The 22,258-nt window shown below is 45.3% G+C and overlaps 1 protein-coding gene across 1 annotated transcript in view; it reads right to left on the bottom strand.

Moving 5' to 3' along the window:
- LOC144820832 (uncharacterized) overlaps nucleotides 1-22,258 on the bottom strand; it is a 933,795-nt gene that overhangs the window by 555,266 nt on the left and 356,271 nt on the right. The window contains exons 7-9 of the mRNA XM_078677961.1: nucleotides 14,784-14,873; nucleotides 13,091-13,174; nucleotides 6,546-6,638 (exon numbers count right to left, since the gene is read on the bottom strand). Of these exons, the coding sequence (XP_078534087.1) occupies nucleotides 6,546-6,638; nucleotides 13,091-13,174; nucleotides 14,784-14,873 (267 nt within the window). The remainder of the gene's footprint in view (nucleotides 1-6,545; nucleotides 6,639-13,090; nucleotides 13,175-14,783; nucleotides 14,874-22,258) is intronic.

Below are 22,258 nucleotides of genomic sequence, written 5' to 3'. Positions count from 1 at the left end.
GATATATTGGCTGTCATTTTCATCATCTTTAGGCCTTATAACCACACAAAATTCACTATAGGTATGGGCCTAATAGCTTTACATGGCTGCTCCCTAAAGTCAGTCAGGAAGCATTGTTGTAGGGGGCATCATAAGATTACATTTTTTAGTCGCTCTCGCCATAGTGCTATGGGCTACGTTGTCCAGAATTGAACCTGGCTGAATTACTTGCCACTTGCCTTGGTATGATATAATGATCACACTCCTCATTCCCCCAGTCTGGTTGTACGCCCTAGCCCTCCAAATCAAAAATACAGAATCTTAAGAATCCTCATTGCCCATATCATTAGGAGTCAGCAGGATCGGCGTTGTTCACTGTCTTTGGAGGCTGGCCTGACGGAGGTGAAGGAGGTGGAGGTGGCATAGGAGTTGCTGGTGGCGGAGCTGGAAGCAGTGGCCGAGGTAGAGCCAGGGTGGACAGCTTGTCTGGCAGGCAGCTGAGGGAGCAATCTTTGATATGTGCTGATCATCAGTTGCAAGGTTGACAACAAGCATTGGCAAAGCCAATAGGTATCTTCTAAACCATAGCTATTGGCTTTGGAAGTGTATTTTTGTGCTGTTGTACAGCAGTGTGGCTGCTGTTCAGCATTGCTAAAAGTTTGTTATGTAATATGCATTTCTAAAGCACATCGATTACCCAAAGGTGTCCTGGCGCTAACTACTATCCTCCAAGCACTGAATGTTACAAACATATTTACATTATTAAGGAGCCAGGTTTTTAATCCTTTCCTGAATGCCAGGAGGTCAGTGACGTTTCTTGGATGGAAAGGAAGGTCATGCCAAGCCTTTGCAGCACAACCAATAAAGCTTCTCCCTCCCCATATAGCTTTTTTAGTGGGTGGTACTGTCACCAATTTAACTCCTACAGAGGGAAGAGTTCTTTTGGGCAAATACCACTGAAACTGCCGCTTCAGGTAGTCTGGACCTGTTCCTTGAAGTGCTGTAACAACTGTCCACGGACTGTCGGCCGGCATAAAGGGCAGTATTTTCTTTATCATTCTGAGAATGTAAGAGGTGGCTGATGCCACTGCATTAACAGTCACCAAAGTTGAGCTTATCATCAACTATGACTTCTGAGTTTTCTACTTTCCTTGTGGGTGTAGGAAGAGTGCCCAGTGCTTCTGGCCACCAATTTGGGGTCCAGAAGTTGACATAATTTCCAAATAGGATGACCTCAGTCTTGCCCGAGTTGGGCTTCAGTAATTATGTGACATCCGCCTCCTGAATGCTTCCAATCATGGAACCATTTACCTTTTCCTGATTCTTATCATGGCAGCAGAGGCACAACAATTAGGAGGTAAGGCAAAAGCCAAAGGAGCTGATTAAGGAGGCCAAATTTGATAAATACACATTAAAAAGTGTGGGGGCTAAGAGATGACCCCTGTGGTACTCCACAAGGTAGGGAAAAAGGTTTGTGGTGGAATTCACCCAACAACACAATTTGTGATCTGTTGGTTAGGAATGATTTCAATAGCTTCCACCCTTTACCCTGTACCCCGCATGCCAACAAATGATTCATCAACAAATCATGATGGACCGTATCAAAGGACGCAGACAGATCCAGCATAATTAAAGCGGCCTTGCCTCCCCGATCCAGGGCTTCCCTAATCTCTTCTGTGGATTTTATAAGAGCAGACTCTGGACTGTGCCCTTCTCTGAAACGATATTGAGTTGGGTCCAAAGCTTGAATTTTGTGTACAAAAGGCACGGAGTTGCTAATTCATTGTTTCCACATAGAAAAAGGAAGGTGCACTCCAATAAAGTCAGTTGCGTTGAAACATTTTTTGAAAGTTCTTCTCTTTATTCGTATTCATTCATTTTCTTAAAAAAGGGCACAGCCAGCGCATTTCGTTCCCCTAGTGCCACGGGAACCTTGTCAGGGCTTAAGCAGAAAGCACCTAAAAAGTAGTAATCTAAGTCAGGTAAACAAGAGTCCTCACTAGAAAGCGTCACTAGGGTTGAGTCATCCCAGGTATTCACGTTCTCGAGCTAGTCAGAGTCAGAACCAATAATGCTTCCAAAAGAAATATGCCTGTTCATAGGTCAATAGCTAGTATCCGTAAACCACAAATTTCCAAAACCCCAATATTGATCCAATTTCACGTTCAAACTCTTTGCGTGCTCCGTATTCAATCAACGACGGCTGGGTTCATGGATAAAGTACCTCAATATAAGTAAATTGTATCTCAAAATATGTGCCCAATGGGCTCAACGGTCATTGGAAAATGCCCCTCCCAATAATCGGCATCGGAAAACTACCATATCATCGTTGCCTAAGTTTGGGCGCCATTCCAAAAGAGAGACGGGGACAGTAGGTAGAGGATGTACTTCGCCCTCAATTTAACCCGCGTACACCCTATCAGGATTTCACCTGTAATGCGGATGAAACAAGTCCCCAGCACCTGTAATAAGGCGCCAGCGTCCCGTACCTCCAGAAGCCAGCCTGTTTCCTCAACCAATTTTGCTGGTAGCGGGAGGCGTGAGATTGGTCGAAAGTAATTTGGATCCTTGGGGTCTAAACTGTGCTTCTTCAGTATCGAAGACAGGGTTTAGGGAAGGGCCCTGCTTCAAACATTGCATTAAACAGGGAGGTAAGTGAAAGGGTAACAGGTCCCAGGGTAAGTTTGATCACGGAGGCTGGACAGGGTTCATAGAGGGAGCCTGATCGTGCTGACGTAAGGAGCCTTTTAGTGTGAGTCATAGATAATAGCACAAATTTGTCAAATGTAGGGGGAGGCCAAAGATCGGCTTACTTCTCTCTGTTAAGGCTCCAGTCCTACTGAACTTGGAAGGTTGAAAGCCGAGAAGATGACCTCCACCTTATTTAGAAAGAACATGGCGATGCATAGTTCCTGGCTCGTCTGAATTTTAGCTGGACAGGGAGAAGCCAAGCTAAATACAGATTTAAAAAGCTGTTCAGCAGTTTTCTGCTAGGTTAATTCGATTTGAAAAAAACATTTTTGGGGGATTGAATAAGTCGTTTATAGATCATAAGGCTCTGTTTGTATATCTTTTTCTCTGCTTCCTTGTATTCTTCCCTCCAAATCCGCTCAAAGCATTTGCGGATACTTTTTTGTTTCCTATGCTTCTCCGTGTACCAGGGGGCCGTTGGTTGTGATCTTGTATGAAACAGAATTCTTACTGAGGCTAGTTTTTTACAAGCTGTCTGCACCCAGTTAGTGTACTGGGTAGTGGCCTCCTCCACTCCTAGAGGCATGTGGCACGCAAATGCAATAAGCACATCTTCTAAATCTGTGCCCTCAATTTTGTTACAGGCCCTAATTTCAATCTAACTGTTAGGGCCCCCCACCCACAACAATGCGGTGATCTGGTAGGACCAACTCAAATTGGACAACTGCTTGGTCTGTCCAGATGAGAGTCAATGAACCAGTGTAGGAGAGTTGTGGGTGGTTGGAAAATATCCCATCCAGAGTATCCCCTGCCACATGGGTAGTGCCTGTCACGTGCTGTCTTAGGTCAGCACTATTCATCATCATATCTATGAGGGCCACTGTATCTGATTTCGTAAGTGCTTCCAGATAGTAGTTAAAATCTCCCATAATAGTAAAGGAGTCGGTGCAGAGCCCCACTTCAAGCAAATTTCCACTTGAAGTTATAAAGGTGCTCCTGGTGTGATGATGAGATAAGCTGAAGCTAAAGAAGAGTGTATTGCAGGCTTGGTTCGTGGCTGTGTGAAATGAGGAGGGGTGGATTGAGTTGGGGTTAATTTTGGTGGATTGTAGTGGGGTTGGGTGGGTTTGGGTGTGGTGGATTGGAGTGAGATATATTGGAATGGATTGACGGGTGTGGGTGGATTGGCGTGGGTGGGGTGGATTGGATTGAGGGGAGGGGAGGTGGATTGGGGCGCGGTGGGCACACTTGATTGGAGTGGGGCACATTGGATTGGAGTGGGCCGCCCTGGATTGGAGTAGGGCACATTGGATTGGAGCGAGCGGATGGGAGTGAGGCTTATTGTTTTAAACTGCAGTGGCAGATTTTTTGGGATTGCAGTGAGGCAGATTGTTTTGGAATGGAGTGGGGCAGAATGGACTGGAGCAGATTGGAAACTGTGAGGTGAATTGGACTGGAGCGGGGTAGATTGTATTGGGCTGTTTTGGATTGATGTGGGGTAGATGGGATTGACCTGGATTGGAGGGGGTGAATTGGGATGGAGTGAGGTGGACTGGATTAGAGTGGGGTAGATTGTTTTAGATTGGAGTGGGTAGATTGTTTTGGATTGGAGTGGAGCAAATTGTTTTGGACTGGAGTGGGACGGATTGCCAGCATATTGTTTTGGATTGCTAGATTGGGGTGGAGCGTGATTGTTTTGGACTGGAGTGAAGCAGATTGGAGTGGAGTAGAAAGATTGGGGTGGGTTAGGAGGATTGGGGTGTGGTGGACTAAGTGCATTGGGATGAGTGGGCTGGCCTAGATTGGTCTGGGGTGGATTTGATTGAGTGGGGTGGATTGGCCGATTGTATTGGTGTGTGGTGGGGTGGATTGGAATGAGGCCTTTTGGAGGAGGGAGGATTGGGGCGTACTGCATAGCATAATTTCGAAAATTACACATAAAAAAGAAACAATATCGCTTTGCAATCGATAGAACAAGACAATCGTCATCTTTTGAGAACAGCGCCTACGAGCAAAGATAAAACAAAACATGAGTACAAACTGAGAAAATTAGGACGGGCAAAATAATAGAAAGTTAACTATAAAAAATATTTGTCCTGCTGGGCATGTTTCTGCCAGTCACGCCTTCTGTTTGCAGGGCACTTGAAGTTAAAAAGAAAAAAAATAGTACCTCGATCACATTGGGAGCAGTGGATGGGCACTGAGTACGTTGAATCAATCAGTGTTTGGTCCCTGCTTCACAAAGAGGAACAGAAATTATGTTAGACCAGCAGTGACCAGTTATCAAGGCTGTAAAGAAGCAGCCCATGCAAGAAACTAAATAGTAAGCATCAGAGCGGGCCAAAAGCCCTTATTTGTTAACAACAGTGCCTCACAAGTGATACGCATGGGCTAATGCAAGGGCTAGCGCATGCTATTGAAGACTCAACACTAAAAATAACACAGGCATCTGCAAAACCCCGGAGCCTGTATTACCAAGACGAGATACATAGGTTTAAAGGTGATCAGCTGCGAAAGTCTATGGCTGGTAGTCAAACTTCTCATAAGCGTCTTCATCAACCACAGTATCTCATTTAAACTATGGGATGTAAGGGACATCCAACTGCCTAGAATTATAAGCAGGCTCAGAGATGTCCTAGTCGCAGCGATCTCCTTCCAGCTCAGAATCCAGAGCTTAGTTGAGAAGGTTTGCCATCACTTGAATTGGTCACCATAGACGATGGTGACAATGTAGTCCCCGGCAGAGATTGGAGTACAATCAAGTCATCGAAGTAGCTGGATTTCCATGTTGATTTTTGCGCAGGATGGTGTTCATCCTGTTGGGAGCAATCCAGTATTTTTTTCTGTGAGGAGATGGTTGTGGCTATTTAGGATGCAAGTCCAACTCTAGAAAATCCACATTTCAGCTTTTGTGTTGACATTGTAAAGGCGCTTGATACAGCACATTTCATTGAATCATACCCAGATGAGGGGGCATCGCTATTAGGAGGGCACTTTTTCCTTTCTAATACATAAAATGCCAACCTCCTCTCTCTAGCCTTCAAAATGGTGGAAGGAAATATTCTATAAATGTCAGAGCATGGAGCATGAAACCCTGTGTGTTGAATAAAAACAGTAAATACACTGATCATGTATTTTCTTCTGACCTCAGGAAGAGAACGGAGCTGAAAAGAGATTTTGTTTCTGTCAGTCATGACGACAGTTGTGGACAGATGGAAAATCTCCCTCGTCCTGCGGGAAAAAAAGAGAATTCGAAGAAACTTACCCCAAAAACAACTTCGAGTACACCGAATGCTGAAGATGGAGCTGACTAAGCTCCAGGGCAGAGCAGAAAGTACCAGGATAAGATCAATGAAAGATCAGAGCAGAGCTCTTCTCTGGGACTCTGTCAGAGTGCAGTACAGTAGAAATCTGAGCTATGGTGGCCTCCAGGGGGGAGTAGGAGAGCATAGAACGTCCACCTAATTGACCGAAGTTCAGGTTGTTTTAAAGTAGTTGGAAGTGCTACTAAACAAACAATGTTTTTTAGGCCTATGGCCATTATGACACTGTTTACTGCTATTTAAACTTAATGGAGATACCCAGTCTGACGGCGGGAAGGATTGAAGCATGCAACTATATTAAAGACACAATGCTGGAGAACAAAATAAATACATGTATAAATGGACATGGGGTGTTGGGGGAGCCATTACATTATTGGCATACATGTACGCCCTAAGGGGGACTGTTCTGGAAACACCCTCTTATGACGCATATATTGCAATAGAGAACCTGAAGGATTAAATGGCATTTACAAAACGAACAGCCTTAGTGAAAAAGGACAGCTTACTGTTCTGCTACAATACATTTAGTTTTTAACCATAATTACCACTTACCACTTCTTCAAGAATTTCCTTTTGATGTTCTACCAAACATTCATTCTGTTCCTGGGACACATGGACTGTAGCACCATCCAAGGCAACAGGTTCCTAAAATGACAAGAAAAAAAGTTACTTACCGGTAACTTTTAAGATTCCCATGCTTTGTATCACTCCCCCGTCGTCGGAATGGGAGCCTCGGTAAATAGAAAATACCATAGCAGTAGGTACAAAAGAGAAACCTAGGCCTAGGCCTCATCTCATTTTGTAGCCTATCCACCTCTTTTGTAAAAGAGACCAAAAAAGTTGCAACAACCAATCAGAATAGCCTCACCCCAGAGAACCTTCCTGAGAGAGCCTCAGAGCCCCAGATTTTCGTAGGCGTTGTGTAACAGTAACTACATCTATAAAAGGCAGAGCTTTTCCCAGGGTAGGAGGGTGGGCGCATGGGAATCTATGAAAGTTACCAATACCGTGGAACCAAAGTTACAGGTAAGTAACTTATTTTCTTGCCCCAGTATTGGGACTTTCACAGATTCCCATGCTTTGTATCAGAGTAGCTAGCAGTAAGCAATAACAGCACATTTTGTTACATGAGCATCAATACCTCCTATCACACTTGTTATCATAGGAAACGAGCATAACCTGCCACCATGGAAAGGAAAACAGTATGTGATACAAAATGTGCAATATAGGAAGGAGGAATTGTAGGAAAAGCTCACCTCTCATTGAAAAAGATTTCTCAGGACTGCCTGTCCAACTGCAGCTACGCTTCCCATTGAAGAGTCCAAGCAGTAATGCTTTGTGAACGGGTGGGTACTGCTTCATGTAGCTGCTCTACAAATGTCTCTGATCGGGACTCCTGCGAAAAGGGCCGCAGATGATGAGACTGATCTTGTCGAATGAGACCGAACACGCCTTTCCAGCGGTTTGCCCGCTTCTTGCGACAAAAATGAATTGCATTGGAAATCCAACGAGAGATGCCTTGTTTTAAAAGCGGAAACCCCTTCCGCGGAGCACTGTAAGAAATAAAGAGTTGGGATGATTTCCTGAAGCTTTTTGTGCGTTCCAGATATAACTTCAAACATCTCTGTACATCCAAGGAATGTAACGATCTTTGTGCTAGAGAAGTTGGTCGAGGGAAAAAAGATTTTAGAACCACAGGCTCATTCAAATGGAAATCCGTCTGGACCTTTGGAATGAACTTTGGATTTGTTCGAAGGATTAGAATGTCTTTCTTGAACTGCATAAAAAAGGTTCCACAATAGTGAGTGCTTGGAGCTCACCTATCCTCCTAGCCGATGTTAAGGCTAAAAGAAGAGCCAGTTTCCATGAAAGAAATTTAAGATCCGCTCGGTGAAACGGCTCAAATGGGGTTCTCCAGAACTAAGCTAAGCTGCCAGACCGGAGGCGGCGGCAGGACTGGAGGAAAAACCCTGAAGAGTCCTTTTAGGAATTGCTTGATAATTCTTGCCGACCAAAGGGAAGGACCTGAGGATGTCCGCCTGAATCTAGAGATAGCCGCCAGATGTACTTTGACAGAGGAATGAGCCAGACTTGATTTAGCCAGAGAAAGAATGTAAGGTAAGATCTGATGTGGAGCTGAAGTGTATGGATGGAGATTCTGCCGTTGGCACCAGAGACAGAACCTTTTCCAATTCGCCTGGTAAGTCTTATTCGGACTTGGAGCGCGAGCTTGAGACAGGATTTCTTCACACTCCTTAGTGAGGTTCAAATTCTGGAATTCTCTGTGCTCAGGAGCCACGCTGTCAATTGGAGTGAGCTCGGATCTGGATGTAGCACTTGACCTTGAGACATTGTCAAAAGAGACGGTATGGGCCGCAGGTGAATTGGCTGATCTTGAGAGAGCAGGAGAAGCTCCGTGAACCAGAACTGCCGGGGCCACTTTGGTGCAATCAAAATCATTTTGCAAGGTTCCGCCTTGAGTTTCTTGATCAGTCTTGGAATTAGGGGTATTGGAGGAAAGGCGTAAACAATTGCGCCGGACCAGGCTATCGAAAGAGCATTCCCCAATGACCCTTGATGGTGATCCCTGCTTGCGTAGAATTGGCATTTCTTGTTTTCTGGAGATGCAAACAGGTCTATGGTCGGAGTACCCCAAACCAAGAACACCTCCTCAAGAATGTCCTGATCCAATTCCCAATTCTCGTGACTGATTGACTTTTGACGACTCAATGCATCTGCTGTTGTATTGAGTGAACCTGCAAGGTGTTCCGCTGTAAGAAAAATCTTGTGGAGAATGGCCCAGTTCCAAATTTCTTGAGCTTCTCTTGTAAGAATCCGGGATCTTGTCCAGCCTTGTTTGTTTATATAATGTATGGTCGTCGTATTGTCCGTGCGAACCAGCACTGTGCGATTTTGAATTCTTGGAAGGAATGCTTGTAAAGCTAAGTGAATTGCCCTGAGGTCTAGCAGATTGATGTGGAACTTGCGCTGTTCGGGCGCCCAATGACCGCTCACGTGTAACTCCTGCAACACTGCTCCCCAGCCTTCCATTGAGGCGTCTGTGGTCAGAACCATGGGAGATGGAGAGAGCTTGAAAGTTAAACCCTTTGAGATATTGTCCTTTATCGTCCATCAGTTGCTTGCTTTTCTCATTACTGGTGTCACTGTTATCCTGTCGTCGAAAGAGCCTTTCGCCTGGCACCATTGATTGTCCAGTTGCTCTTGTAGTGGACGCATTCAAAGCCTGCAGTGTGGAATTAATGGTATGCAAGATGCGATCGATCCTAGCAGGGACTTGTAGAGACAGACTGATAGAGACTTCCTCTTTTGTAAGAGACGAGCTGATATAATAAGTCTTTTCTGTCGTACCTCCGAAGGGAAAGCTTTGCAGCGATTCGTATCCAGAATGAAACCCAGAAACCTGGCCGACCTGGAAGGAAGAAGGACCGATTTGGACTTGTTGAGTTGAAGACCCAGTTGGTTGAAAAGTTGAATGCAGCTTTTGACTGCTTTGAAAGCTGCTTGAAAGGATTGAGTTTTACCAACCAATTGTCTAGGTAGGGAAAGACCTCTAGAGATTGCCTTCTGATAAACACCGCCACTGGAGCAAGAACTTTTGTAAATATCCGTGGTGCGGACCTGAGACCAAAAGGAAGCACCTTGAATTGAAAGTGACTCTTTGCTACTGTGAAGCGTAGGTGTCGCCTGTGAGCTGGATGGATCGGTACATGGAAGTACGCATCCTCGAGGTCCAGAGTTGCCATGTAATCCCCTGGATTTAGAAGACGTAGAATGTCCTGAACGGTGACCATTCTGAATGACAGCTTTATGAGATAGGTGTTGAGCTCCCTTAGATCTAATATTGGACGCCACTTCTCCTCAGTCTTGCGAACCAGGAATAATCTGGAGTAAAAAACTTTTCCGTTTTGAGAGTGTAGTACAGGTTCTATCGCCCCCTTGATGAATAACTGGTGGGCTTCGAGACGTAGAAGTCGCTGATGTTTTGCCTCGGTGGCGCAAGGAGCTCTGGAAGGAGAAAGCTGTTGGAATTCCAACATGTGGCCAAATCGAATGATATTCAGGACCCACTGGTCTGATGTAACGATCCCCCAGCTGTGCAGACAAAAAGAAATCCTGACCCCCACTGATGTTACTGGAGGGGAAGGAACAGTAGAAAGAGCCAGAAGGCTGCTATTGTCTCTTAGAGGAATCTCTGCCCTGTCGACCCTGGCGGCTTCTTGCTGGCTGCCGAGAGAAAGAAGCAGATTGGCCCTGCCTTTGTGAGGACTGAGGCCTGTAGGTTTGAGATGACTGGGAATACGAGGAATAACGTTGTTGGTATCCTCCTCTATTTGAATAACCCTTGCCTTTTGCTCCTCGGAATGGCACCTTACGGTATTGAAGAGTGCCTAAGGACCTGGCTGTTTCAGGGTCCTTCTTGATATCCTGTAAGGCATCATCTATGTGTTTTTCAAAAAGCATATCACCATCAAAAGGCAAATGCAATATTTTGTTTTGCACTTCAGGGCAAAACCAGGTAGCTCGAAGCCACCCCTGTCTCCTGAGGACAGCTGAACCTGCTAAAGCTCTAAAAGCAGTTGTGGCGATGTCCATGGCGCAGTCTATTATTTACGCAGAATATCGTTCCCCTTCTTCAAAGATCTTTCTTGCAAGTGCATTGGAGGCACGAACCAGGAGGCTTGACATTGATGAGAATCTTTTACCGACATTGTCCAGGCGTCTACCCTCTTTATCCGGTGGAGAAGCCAGAGGAGCTGAAGGGTTCTTCGATTTCCTTTGTGCCACTTGGGAGATCACAGAGTCCGGCTTTGGTTGACCAGCCAGGCATGCGGGACTATCATCAGGGACCCTGTACTTTTTCTCCAGCCGCGGTAGGACCGGAATGACTGTTGCTGGAGACTGCATTACCTTCACTCCCTCAGACCAAACATGCTCTATGATGGGAATTTTCTGTATGGCTCTTTGAAATCGTAAAGAAAGCAGTCCGATTGAACCGATGGAACTGGCAGGCCAAACCGTTTTGAAGCCCTTTCCATGAGGTTATGGAAACCACCGATGTCAGCTGGTGGTGAATCTACCGGATCCGTTGAAGGTGAAGGTAGATCGGGGATAATGAACTCGTTCCATTCTCTATTCGGTTCCGGGACCTCTGTCACATTTCCTCCATCATCTGAGGAATCGTCGTCGTTATTTTCACCATACACTTGGCCTGATGTTATTCCATGCCGAACCTCCGCAGGTTCTTGATCTCTTGGCTGAACCTCAGCTGAACTGGAAGGTGGCAATGGTGGAGGGGGTGTCTAAATGGTTTCAGGAGTTTGGGAAGGAAACCTTCTCCTGTAGTCCATCAACATCCTTTGCAGGTCAGTTATCAGAGCAGAGGGCATCGAAACCATACCCTGTTGAGATTGCTCTTGAACTCTTTCTCTGGGTGGAGGCTGACTCACTTCTTCGTAGCAGCCTTCTGAATCAGAATCCTGGTATTTTACGTGGAGCTGCGATGGACTGTAAGCATCTCCATAAGGACCATCGTCTTCATCATCATCTTCCTCTGAAGACTCCTCCAAAAGCAAAACAGGAGGCAAGGGTGTCACTCTTCATGGGGACCTCATATCCGGTGTTATTTGGCGTCTTCTTATTGAAATTCTTACTTTTTGCACCGTTGACGGAGTCACCGTCGACGGGATCGTCGGCGGCGTCGATGGGGTAGTCGTCGCGCGAGCACCGTCGACGGAGCCATAACCATCGTCGACGGAGGTGAAATCGTCGAAGCCATCGTCGACGAGCTCGTCGTCAGAATCAAAGCAGACGTCGTCATTGCCATCATTGTCGTCGACGTTGTCCTCGTCATCGACACCACAGGCGGCGTCATCCTCGTTGACGTCGAGGATATTAATCTCGTCGACGATGAAGAGAGAGATGGACCAGTCGTCGATGTCGAGGCAGTCGTCATCGACGCCGTCGACGGTCCCGTCGACGAGGCAGAAATAGGAGATTGAAGGATTTTCGCCGTTGTCGACGTACCTGAAGATGTCACCGTCGACTAGCGGGATTTCTTGTCAGACTTCGAATCCTGAGGTAGGGAACTAGGTTTTTTAAAACCTTTTTGTTTCCCAGCAGATTGGGAGATAACAGAAGGCCCTTGTGACCCCTTCTGAGAAGAAACCACCTCTGAAATCAATCCCACTTTCTCCTTTGCACCTCGGTGAGGAGATTTTCGGGGACTTGACCTACCAGACCTATCAGAGGCCTTTTGTGAGGTCTTAGAAGGAGGCTCAGTAGAGGTTGAAGGGGAAGACCTACCCCTCTTTTTAGATCTCCTTGAAGAGGTAGCCGAAGAGGAATCTTAACTGTCGCTGGAAATGACCTCCTTTCTAGACTTCATCTTTTGCAGCCATGTCAGAAGTCTTCCTTCTCTGTCCCTCAATGTTTTAGTAGAGAAGGTCCTACAGATCTTACATTCCGTAGCTTTGTGGTCCAGGTACAAGCAATAAATACAATCTGTATGCTGGTCATCCACATACAGAGGCTTCTTTGAGCAGGTAGCACAAGCTTTGAACAAGGCTTTCTTCTCTTTATCCGACATCTTTGTAGAAAAATAAGGTTGTTTTTGATACTGTAAAAAGAAAACAGAGCAGAGCTCAGAGGAGACTCCCTTAGCACAACGTGCGATAAAAAATCTGAGGCTCTGAGGCTCTCTCAGGAAGGTTCTATGGGGTGAGGCTACTCTGATTGGTTGTTGCAACTTTTTTGGTCTCTTTTACAAAAAGAGGCGGTAGGCTACAAAATGAGATGAGGCCTAGGCCTGGGTTTCTCTTTTGTACCTACTACTATGGTATTTTCTATTTACCGAGGCTCCCATTCCAACGACGGGGGAATGATACAAAGCATGGGAATCTATAAAAGTTCCAATACTGGGGCAACACATTTCTTTCACAGTGATTTCTTTGCTTTGTACATCCGCTCATTTAGCCACTCCCATCAGAGTAGCAGAGGCCATGAATCTCAAACGCACCCATCCCACCCACACGCTAAAAAGACTCTTCTTTGTGCTAGGCTTACCCATCTTCACTCACCGTTTCTTCTTTAAGCATATTTTGATGTTCTTCCAAGTGTTTGCTCTGTCCTTCAGGAACATGAACTGTCCACGTAAGCGGCACCTGGGACAACAAAGACTGTGCACTCAGTACTTTTCATCAATGCAATCAGGGTTGCACCAGTTTTGTTTATTAGCACTGCATGGCAAGCCCCCTTTCCTCAATCCCATCAGACAACTACAATTATGTTTCATAGCACTGACCCTTTAACCCCCTTTTATTCAATTGCATTAGGTAACAGGCCTTTCCGGAGTGCAAACGTAATCCCTTCTCCTCCCTCACTACCATGAGGTATCTACAGTCCAAATGATCGTGCCAGGTAAGGTTTATACTAGCTCTTGCCATGCCCTACAAGTAGGTAATCAAGTAAACTTTTTTTTCCGCAAAAATGTTTGTTGTTCAATCACAGCCTCAAACATTTCTTTTCATTGTGCTTGTAAAAACTGAGATTTCACATATTACACCAAGTGTCTAAGGTGACCTGCACCTCCTGTCAAAGTTAATACTACCTTCTCCTCTAGGAATGTAAATCACGTGCCAACTCACAATGCCAAGTAGAAATTCTTACATTAAGTTTCCTAGACTAAGATGCTTGACCACATGACCCTATTTCATTTAACAATAAAGGGCTATATGGTGCTAAATAGAGCAGTGTGATATGTATGCAGCAGAACAGCCCAGAATTGGCATTTCAGTACAGCACATACAATGTGATGCTTAGTACCGCACAACAGACTTGGCTGCACAGTGCTACACTGCATTAGGTAAGCAAAACAGTGTAGGATAGTGGATACCCTGCTACACGTAAAAGCACAGTATATTTGAAATTGCGCTGGTCTTTCTAAAAACCCATGGTCAATACTATGGTTTACTACTAAGAATGCAAGTCAGGACCTAGCACTAGCCTATGGAATCTGGTTTTCTGTTTCAGGGGCTATGGAGACCAAAACATTTGAGGGACTAAAAACAGTGAACAATTGCTTCAAAATTAACCCTTGCAGGACACATTACACACTGCCCTTGACTCAAGTTATCTGCTTTCAGAATTCTGCAATGCTATATAGCATCCCTGTGTGCGGGACTCCAAAAGAGTTATAACTGGGAACAAGTCCCTTCTTGACTGTGGATAATATTTTGTTATATATAACGGCATATCTATACTTCTATTACACTGTACCATTTGTGATCATTCATTAGTATGGGACTAGTTACACTAGAACTTGTGTGACGCATTACAAATTAGTTAGGACATTCTCGTCAATTTCAGTCGGTAACAGGATCCCTAGTTCTTGTCCCTTTTGCCCTCAATCCTAACCAGGAGGAGAGCCATGATCATGAACACTGCACAGTCAGTACAACTGCGTTTCATATTAGCTGGTAACAAAGCTGTGATCCTCAGCATTGTACAGTCAGTCCCCCAGTCTTCAATCAAATCTAGTAACTGTAGGCTTGGTTTTCAGCACTGTACACCAAGCCCCACTGCTTTCAACCCACTGTGGCAATGAAAGCCCTGGTAGTTGTTCCTCCATTAATTCAGTTAATAACATGCCTCATTCCTAGTACAGCACACTCTGTCCCTTTGCAATGCATTAATGATTGTCATAAATACAACAAGTTGCCTTTCTCCCAGTATAGGATCTTTACATTGTGGTCAAGCTGTATATAAACTCACCGTTTCCTCTATAAGCACAGTCTCATGTTCTTCCAAGCATCCCTCCTGTTCAAAGGCATGAAGTGTTGGATGATCCAATGCAACCGCCACCTATAACGAAGACAATTGCACATGTAGTCTTAAGGATAGACAGCAAGGTACTACTTGAAATGTTAATTTGAACTTCTTGGTCTGTTTGAGTGCTGGACTAGGTTTCTATGCCGACCCAACTAACTACTAAGTGCTAGGTCATTCATTGATCCAAATAATCACAACAAAAACATTGGTAGTGTATTTCACAAAATAAAATGACCACATTTGTAATCAAATCGATCAATCACAGAGATGTGTAAAGTGCAATGAGTGTCCTGGTGCTAGATAGATTTGCAGACCATCTTGCTGAAACAGTTATTAATAAGCCAGAACAAAAACAAGCATTTACAATGCAACGGTCTCGCCTTTGCAAAAGTTAGCGCTTTTGGCATTGTAAATGACAAATGTTTTATTTATGTGTTGGTTTTGGAAACAGATAAATAAATTGCATTGTCATGAGCAGTAGAGAGTGAGTAGTAGAGAGTGAGTAGTAGTGAGTAGTAGTAGAGTGAGTAGTAGTGAGTAGTAGAGAGTGAGTAGAGAGTAGTAAGTGAGTAGTAGAGTGTGTAGTAGAGAGTAGTGAGTGTGTAGTAGAGAGTGTGTTGTAGAGAGTAGTGAGTGTGTAGTAGAGTAGTGAGTGTGTAGTAGAGTGTGTAGTAGTGAGTGTAGTAGAGAGTAGTGACTGTAGTAGAGAGTGAGTAGTAGAGAGAGTAGTAGAGTGTGTAGTAGAGTAGTGAGTGTGTACTAGAGTGTGTACTAGAGTGTGTACTAGAGTGTGTAGTAGAGAGTGTGTAGTAGAGAATGTGTAGTAGAGAGTGAGCAGTAGAGAGTAGTGAGTGTGTAGTAGAGTGGTGAGTGTGTAGTAGAGTGTGTAGTAGAGTGTGTAGGAGAGTGTGTAGTAGGGAGTGTAGTAGAGTGTGTAGTAGAGAGTGTGTAGTAGAGAGTAGTGAGTGTGTAGTAGAGAGTGTGTAATACAGAATGTGAAGTAGAGAGATTGAAGTAGAGAGATTGAAGTAGAGAGATTGAAGTAGAGAGATTGAAGTAGAGAGATTGAGGTAGAGAGATTGAAGTAGAGAGTGTGGAGTAGAGAGTGTGGAGTAGAGAGTGGAGAGTCTGTAGTAGAGTGTAGTAGAAAGTAGTGAGTGTGTAGTAGAGTAGTAGAGAATGTGTAGTAGAGTAGTAGAGAGTAGTAGAGGGTGTGTAGTAGAGTGTGTAGTAGAGCGTGTGTGTAGCAGAGTGTGTAGTAGAGTGTAGTAGAGTGTGTAGTGTAGAGTGTGTAGTAGAGAGTGTGTAATGTAGAGTGTGTAATGTAGAGTGTGTAATGTAGAGTGTATAATGTAGAGTGTGTAGTAGAGAGTGTAATAGAGAGTAGTGACTGTAGTAGATAGTGTGTAGTAGAGAGTGTGTACAAGAGAGTAGTGGCTGTAGTAGTGAGTGTGTAGAGAGTGTGTAGTAGAGTGTGTAGTAGAGAGTAGTGACTGTAGTAGAGTGTGTGTAGTAGTGTGTAGTAGAGAGTAGTGACTGTAGTAGAGTGTGTAGTAGAGAGTGTGTAGTACAGTGTGTAGTAGAGAGTAGTGACTGTAGTAGAGAGTGTGTAGTAGAGTGTGTAGTAGAGAGTGTGTAGTAGAGTGTGTAGTAGAGTGTGTAGTAGAGAGTAGAGTGCGTAGCAGAGAGTAGTGACTGTAGTAGAGAGTGTGTAGCAGAATGTGTAGTAGAGAGTAGTGACTGTAGTAGGGAGTGTGTAGTAGAGAGTAGTGACTGTAGTAGAGAGTGTGTAGTAGAGAGTAGTGACTGTAGTAGAGAGTGTGTAGTAGAGAGTGTGCAGTGATTTGAGTTTTACATCAAATTAAAAACGGGAACGGAACAAACTCATCCTATACATTTTTGTGGTAGGTGCCCACGCATATAGGGTTAAATGATGCGTTAGATGCCACAGGTCCCACCAACACGCTTCCTTTATGATAGGAGAATGCCCAACATCACGGAGATTTGCTCTCTGCTCTTCCCGGATATTTGTATTTTCAAATATATAATGTTATCCTGCTAAACGAAGACGATGCTCAAACTATAAAAGAAGAGGGTTTCACAGATATGTTAGTCCTTCCGGGCAAACGAAATGACCCAAAGAAAGATCAAGTGACAGTTTAGAGCTCCAAGTGAGTCTTAATAAAATCAGTGTCTGGAACGCATAGCATCAAAGACGAGCGGGGCATCAAACTGCAGTGTCATTCAATCAAAGCTTCAAGACTTCTGAGCGCTAGCCGAGAATTATTTTTTGTGAAGCACTAGTCACTGTGGAAGGTGCCCCTGCTATCCCAGATGTGAGAAGTCAGTCTGATATAAAAATAAGCAGTATTTGGAATGAATGTATTTGGCAGGGGGAAGGTGGGGCGGCGCAAGACCGTACTGACGAGTGAACAGGAGCCATTTTGTACCGAGTGATTCTGCCTGTGTGCATGTAGACAAACCAGGCAGCAGCATGAGCATGTGATTCGGTAAATAACGAGAGTTCGTCAAAATATGACGGCCTCTTTAAAAAAGGTGTCGTTCTTTAAAATGTGAAGGCTTGGTGTTAATGCTGCACGTTATCGCTCTGCACTGAGAAGGTTTTCTACAACTGGTAGCGCACATATTTCAAAGTGTTTTCATACACAAAAAAGAAAAAAAAAAACACTTTGCGTTGTTGTAGCTGCTGCTTGCTACATGTTGGAATGTGTGTTCCAGCGGAGTTTCTTCAAGTTCCCGCTTCCCGCCGGGCCGCCGCGCTGCCTGCGACGACCCGGAAGCGGTTGGGCAGCCGGCCAATCGCAGCGCGGCCCCAACCGTAAGTCCCATCGCGGCGCGAGAGAGAAGCCACTGTCCGAGGAGCCCCGAGGGCTCCTGATCGAGTCCCGGTCCCGAGATGGGGTACCGGGTGAAGAGCGGCCGGGCGCATGAAGAAGGCGGGGCTCTCATGTGGTGAGAGTGCCCCGCAAAGCGCAACCGCCGCCCGAGAGGCACGCCGAGCACCGCCAGAACAGGTGAGTGTGTTGCGGAGGAGGAGGGGTGGGGTGTGCGCGTGTGTCTGTTGTAGTGTGTCTGTGCGTGCGTGTGTCTGTCTGCGCGTGTGTCTGTTAAAGGGGGGGTGCGTGTGTGTGTATGCAGTGTGTGTATGTGCGCATGTGTGCGGGAGCCTTTCTGTGCATGGGAATAGCAGGGACGGCGACGCGACGTGCGCGCTCACGAGCTACAATCTCCAGGAGGACAAGCTCGTCACAGTCTGCAGTCTACATTCCCCGGAAAGCGGAGACATAAGTTGTCTCCCTAGACAGCAAAAGCTTCGCTTTTGCTTTTGTCTAGGTGAGACCTAAAAAGTGTTATCTGTTTTGAAAGAGTACAGAAATCCTGGCTTTGGTACCCAACGTCCATCAGTATTAAAGACAATAAGGGGAATGAAGGCTGCGCAAAATTAAGTGAGACGCCCTATAACTCCATTGCATAACATTCCATTGGGTAGTAGAAAAAAATATTTTTTTAAAAGCTCTTAGAAATGGCAGGTGTCACTTAAATCGCTATTTAAAGGTAAATATTATTCCTGCTACCCAAGGTGTAACTAACCATCATCAACATTGAGTATTCAGTCAGGCCACTTCACAGACAAAAAGGAGTCATGATGTAAAGGCGTGAAGATTTTCCCTCGGAAACCTGGTGCAACATTTCCAAACTTAGGCGGCATTTGTGACGGCAGGGCAGTTTACAACACGAATGCAAGAAAAATATCCCATATAGTAGGCTTTGTGCAAACATTCTCATCAAAATCCACTTTTCTTCTCTTGCAAAAAATGTCTTGTGAGAACCTTCTAGTGGAAAAAAATTTAAAGAAGGAATATCTACCAACTGGCAAAGACATACAAAGTTTACAAAATGTTACGACCTTCGCGAATCGCTAAGATTGTAATCATCTTGGGTGAGATTCAAATTTTGCCCACCTCGATTCAGCATGTGCCTATTGATGTAATCAGCGGAGTAGTAACAGTGCCATGGGCTCTAGTGCACACAAAAAAATGCCCTCTGGACACTGGTTGAGAAGAAAACTCCATAATTAGCAGGGTTCAGTTGGTCCCTCGAGCCTCTGGGCCTCGGTGCCACTGCTCCTGCCACTCCATTGATAGCTACAACCTTGAATATACTGCATTTCCTTTTTCGACAATTAGGGGTTTAAGAAGGCACACATCTAAAACTTGTACATAGAAGAAAATCTGAATAGGAACATAAAATACCACTAATAGTTGAGTCAGTTCCTAGAATCTTGGTTTCCACTTAAAGAACTGCTCTTCAGAATGTAACCACAATGAACACTCTAGTTACCATTGATAACAGGCACAACCAGTCGTTTATGACACAACACTCCCTTGCCTTCGGGGCTAGTTCAAACAGGCTTTAGTGACCGAGAGCTTCACTGTAAATTCTTGGAGTACTTTGAAAGCCCCAGTCCCTAATTCGTGAAAAGATAAGTGGATTGATCCAAAGAATTTCGTAGGGACTTGCCACCGGTGCTGCCAAATGACGGGGTTGCCAAATAACAAGGCAGCTTAGCTCTGATTCCATCTTATTGCTCTTTCTTCCAGACTGCTACACTTTCTCTCGCTTTATTTCACTGTTGTAGATTCTTTTTCATTCCTGCTTTCTCCCTTATCACTGATTTCCGATGTTCCTCCTTCTTTCCTCTGTTTTCTAACCTTTCTCTCTCTTGCTCTGTGTCAGAGTATGAGTTTGAAAAATAAGTTCTAGTTCCCAAAAATTAGTAAATGAGTCCCGTGGACCATCACCAGCAGCAACTGACATACGTTGAGCACTAGACAGGTCTCTAAAGAGTGGACTGGGAGGATAACATGAAGTGAAGGTCTGTAGAGCTTCAAGGCACATTAGCCACTGTTACATTTATGCCATATTTGGTAGCTGGCCAACATGATCTATTGTGTCATACTTATCCGATGAACTTGGAGAGCAAATGCAGAGTGAGTATGAAGTCTCCCAAAAACACTGCTTGCAAGCCACATGTATGAATAAACACATATGTGCTCTGAATAGCACCAATGAGCTACATATTACATCTGAGTGCGTCACCAGATGTGACAGAGTACCAGGCAGCATGCGCATGGAATGAAGGGCAGTACATACTTGGTGATGACTGCATCCCTTCTTCATGAGTTGGTCCATTTTGTGGCCCTGCACTGCCATCTCAAGAGCACTTTTTCCTCACCATACCAACATACAACTTTGAACTAGTCTTCATATGTACATCCTAGCTATATACCTTGCTGGCAATGCCTATCTTAAAAGCAGTTTGCACTGGCCTCAAAATGGGCGACGGACCAACTAGGTCAACGAAAAACAGTAGAGTCATTGGGCACATCTATCAATGCCCATACAACAGTATAATCTTTATATGGATAGAACACACATAACTTCAATATTAAATAACAGCAGCCATTAGTAAATGTGTCTCTTAACAAACACATTATTCCTAACCACACACAGCTATGCACTAGCAACCAAAAAGAAGTGAAAATTGGAAATTCCGGAATCTTAGGAAAAGGACATGCAGATCAAGAAAGGACGACAGTAACACACTAATAGAACAAGGCACTATTCAAATGTCAATAAACATAGTAAATACTCTCCAATCTCAAAGCTTCTGCATTTTGTGTTGTTTTCAGAAGCAAAACGAGACCCTGAGAGATCTGAACAAACCACAAACATACTGCCTTCGTCGTATACGGTTTAGTTCTCCTTGGAACTTGTTTGGCCAAGGAGAACCCAAGAAGCAAAGATTCTCAAGTTTGTCTGCAGAGCGAAATTGGACAGGTGAATAATTTTTTTTTAAAATGATGGATTTAGTAACTTTATTAATTTAATATTTTCACCAACTCCAGTCACTGCATAGAGCAGGAGGTAACACCGGGATGGTTGTAGCATACTCTGTTCGTTGCTTGCAGGCACTTCATATCACTTCATTTCCTACACAATGTAGCATCATTTGGAAATGAGTGCACCCGAAATTGGGGCATTTTCTCCTAGAATAATGGTTAGGTGGCCTCTGCAAAGAATAACACTGCTACCTGCAGAGGACAGATTTTTTTTCTAGACAAAGGGTATCATAAAAAGACTTACTGGTTTCCACACCTGTTTTTTATGGGCACTGTGACACAAAAGACTCCCCCCAAAAAAGTATAGCTGGGAAAATGCCTTAAGTACACTATGAGAGATCTCTCCAATGGCACCCTTTTCCTCCAGGCTTGGTATTTCCTCTAAGCACCCGCTGTAGTTCCCCAGCCAATTCCACACTACACGTCCACAAAGGACGCAAGTAAAAAAAAAAAATCAATGCAATTTTATGCCAAATAAAGTGATGTTCAATATGCATTTGGTAGTATAACTCAAAAAGAAGGGGTTACATCTGTGCAATGAGATAACTTACATCGATGTAACTAATACACGTTTGAGTAAGTTGCATGCCTCCTCGAACGGACGTTCCTGTAGGCATATTAAAGTAGACTGATGCCACCTCTACCTAGCGCCCTCCTGTTTAGCAGAGAGGTGAATGCAGTAGGTAGGTTGAACCAGGTGATAACAGGGGGGGCGGAGCTAGCCGGCGTCAATGGTGGACGCTTAAGAGCGGAGCTCCGAGCCAGCGCCGACAACTATCCGGCATAGATCCTCGCACAGTGGTGCAAACTACGCAACAACAGCGGATATCGCCGCCCCTGCCCTTAACGAATCTCCGGCTGCAGTTTGGGCGGAAAACGGGCTGCGGAAACCTCACTTTGCCCGACTACCCTGCGGACGCCGGACCAGGCCCCAATCACCGGTCTTTCCTAGCTGGCGACGCCGGGCGACGTCACCCGACGTGCGGCAGCGACGAGCGGTCGCCTGGGGGTCTGACGGAGACCGGCGGAGGCTGACCCCCCAGCTGTCCCACGCGGTGGAATCACGCACTGGGGGTGCTACACGACTCATGAGAGCTGCGGAGGGCTGCGGGGGAGACACCGGCACAACAACGGAGCCGATTGCGATCCACGTGGCTATGGCGGAGCACCCCCGAAGGTAGGATCGGCCTGGGCGCCTGATAGACGGGCACGTCTGAGGCGAGAGGGGCTTTGACGTGGTGGCGAGTAAACACCGGAGGGCGGAGGATACTCCCCACGTGCACGGACATCCGTTACCGTCCTAGGCCGATCCGGGGGGTCTGGAGGGTGAATTACCGGGCATACCCAAAGGAGCCTGTGGACCCAAGTGGTGTCGACGGACCCTAGCAGGACACACGCACTACGTTGCCCCGTCTACAGCACCCCTGAAGTCACTTGCAGCCAGAGCGAGTGCACGCGCGGTGCTTCGGTCTCCTGTGGGGCCTCCGCCGGGGC

This window comes from Lissotriton helveticus, chromosome 1_1 (assembly GCF_964261635.1).
Source record: "Lissotriton helveticus chromosome 1_1, aLisHel1.1, whole genome shotgun sequence".
Lineage (NCBI taxonomy): Eukaryota > Metazoa > Chordata > Amphibia > Caudata > Salamandridae > Lissotriton > Lissotriton helveticus.
The sequence above is the reverse complement of the archived record's forward strand: the minus strand, read 5'-3'. Positions and strand labels throughout refer to the sequence as shown.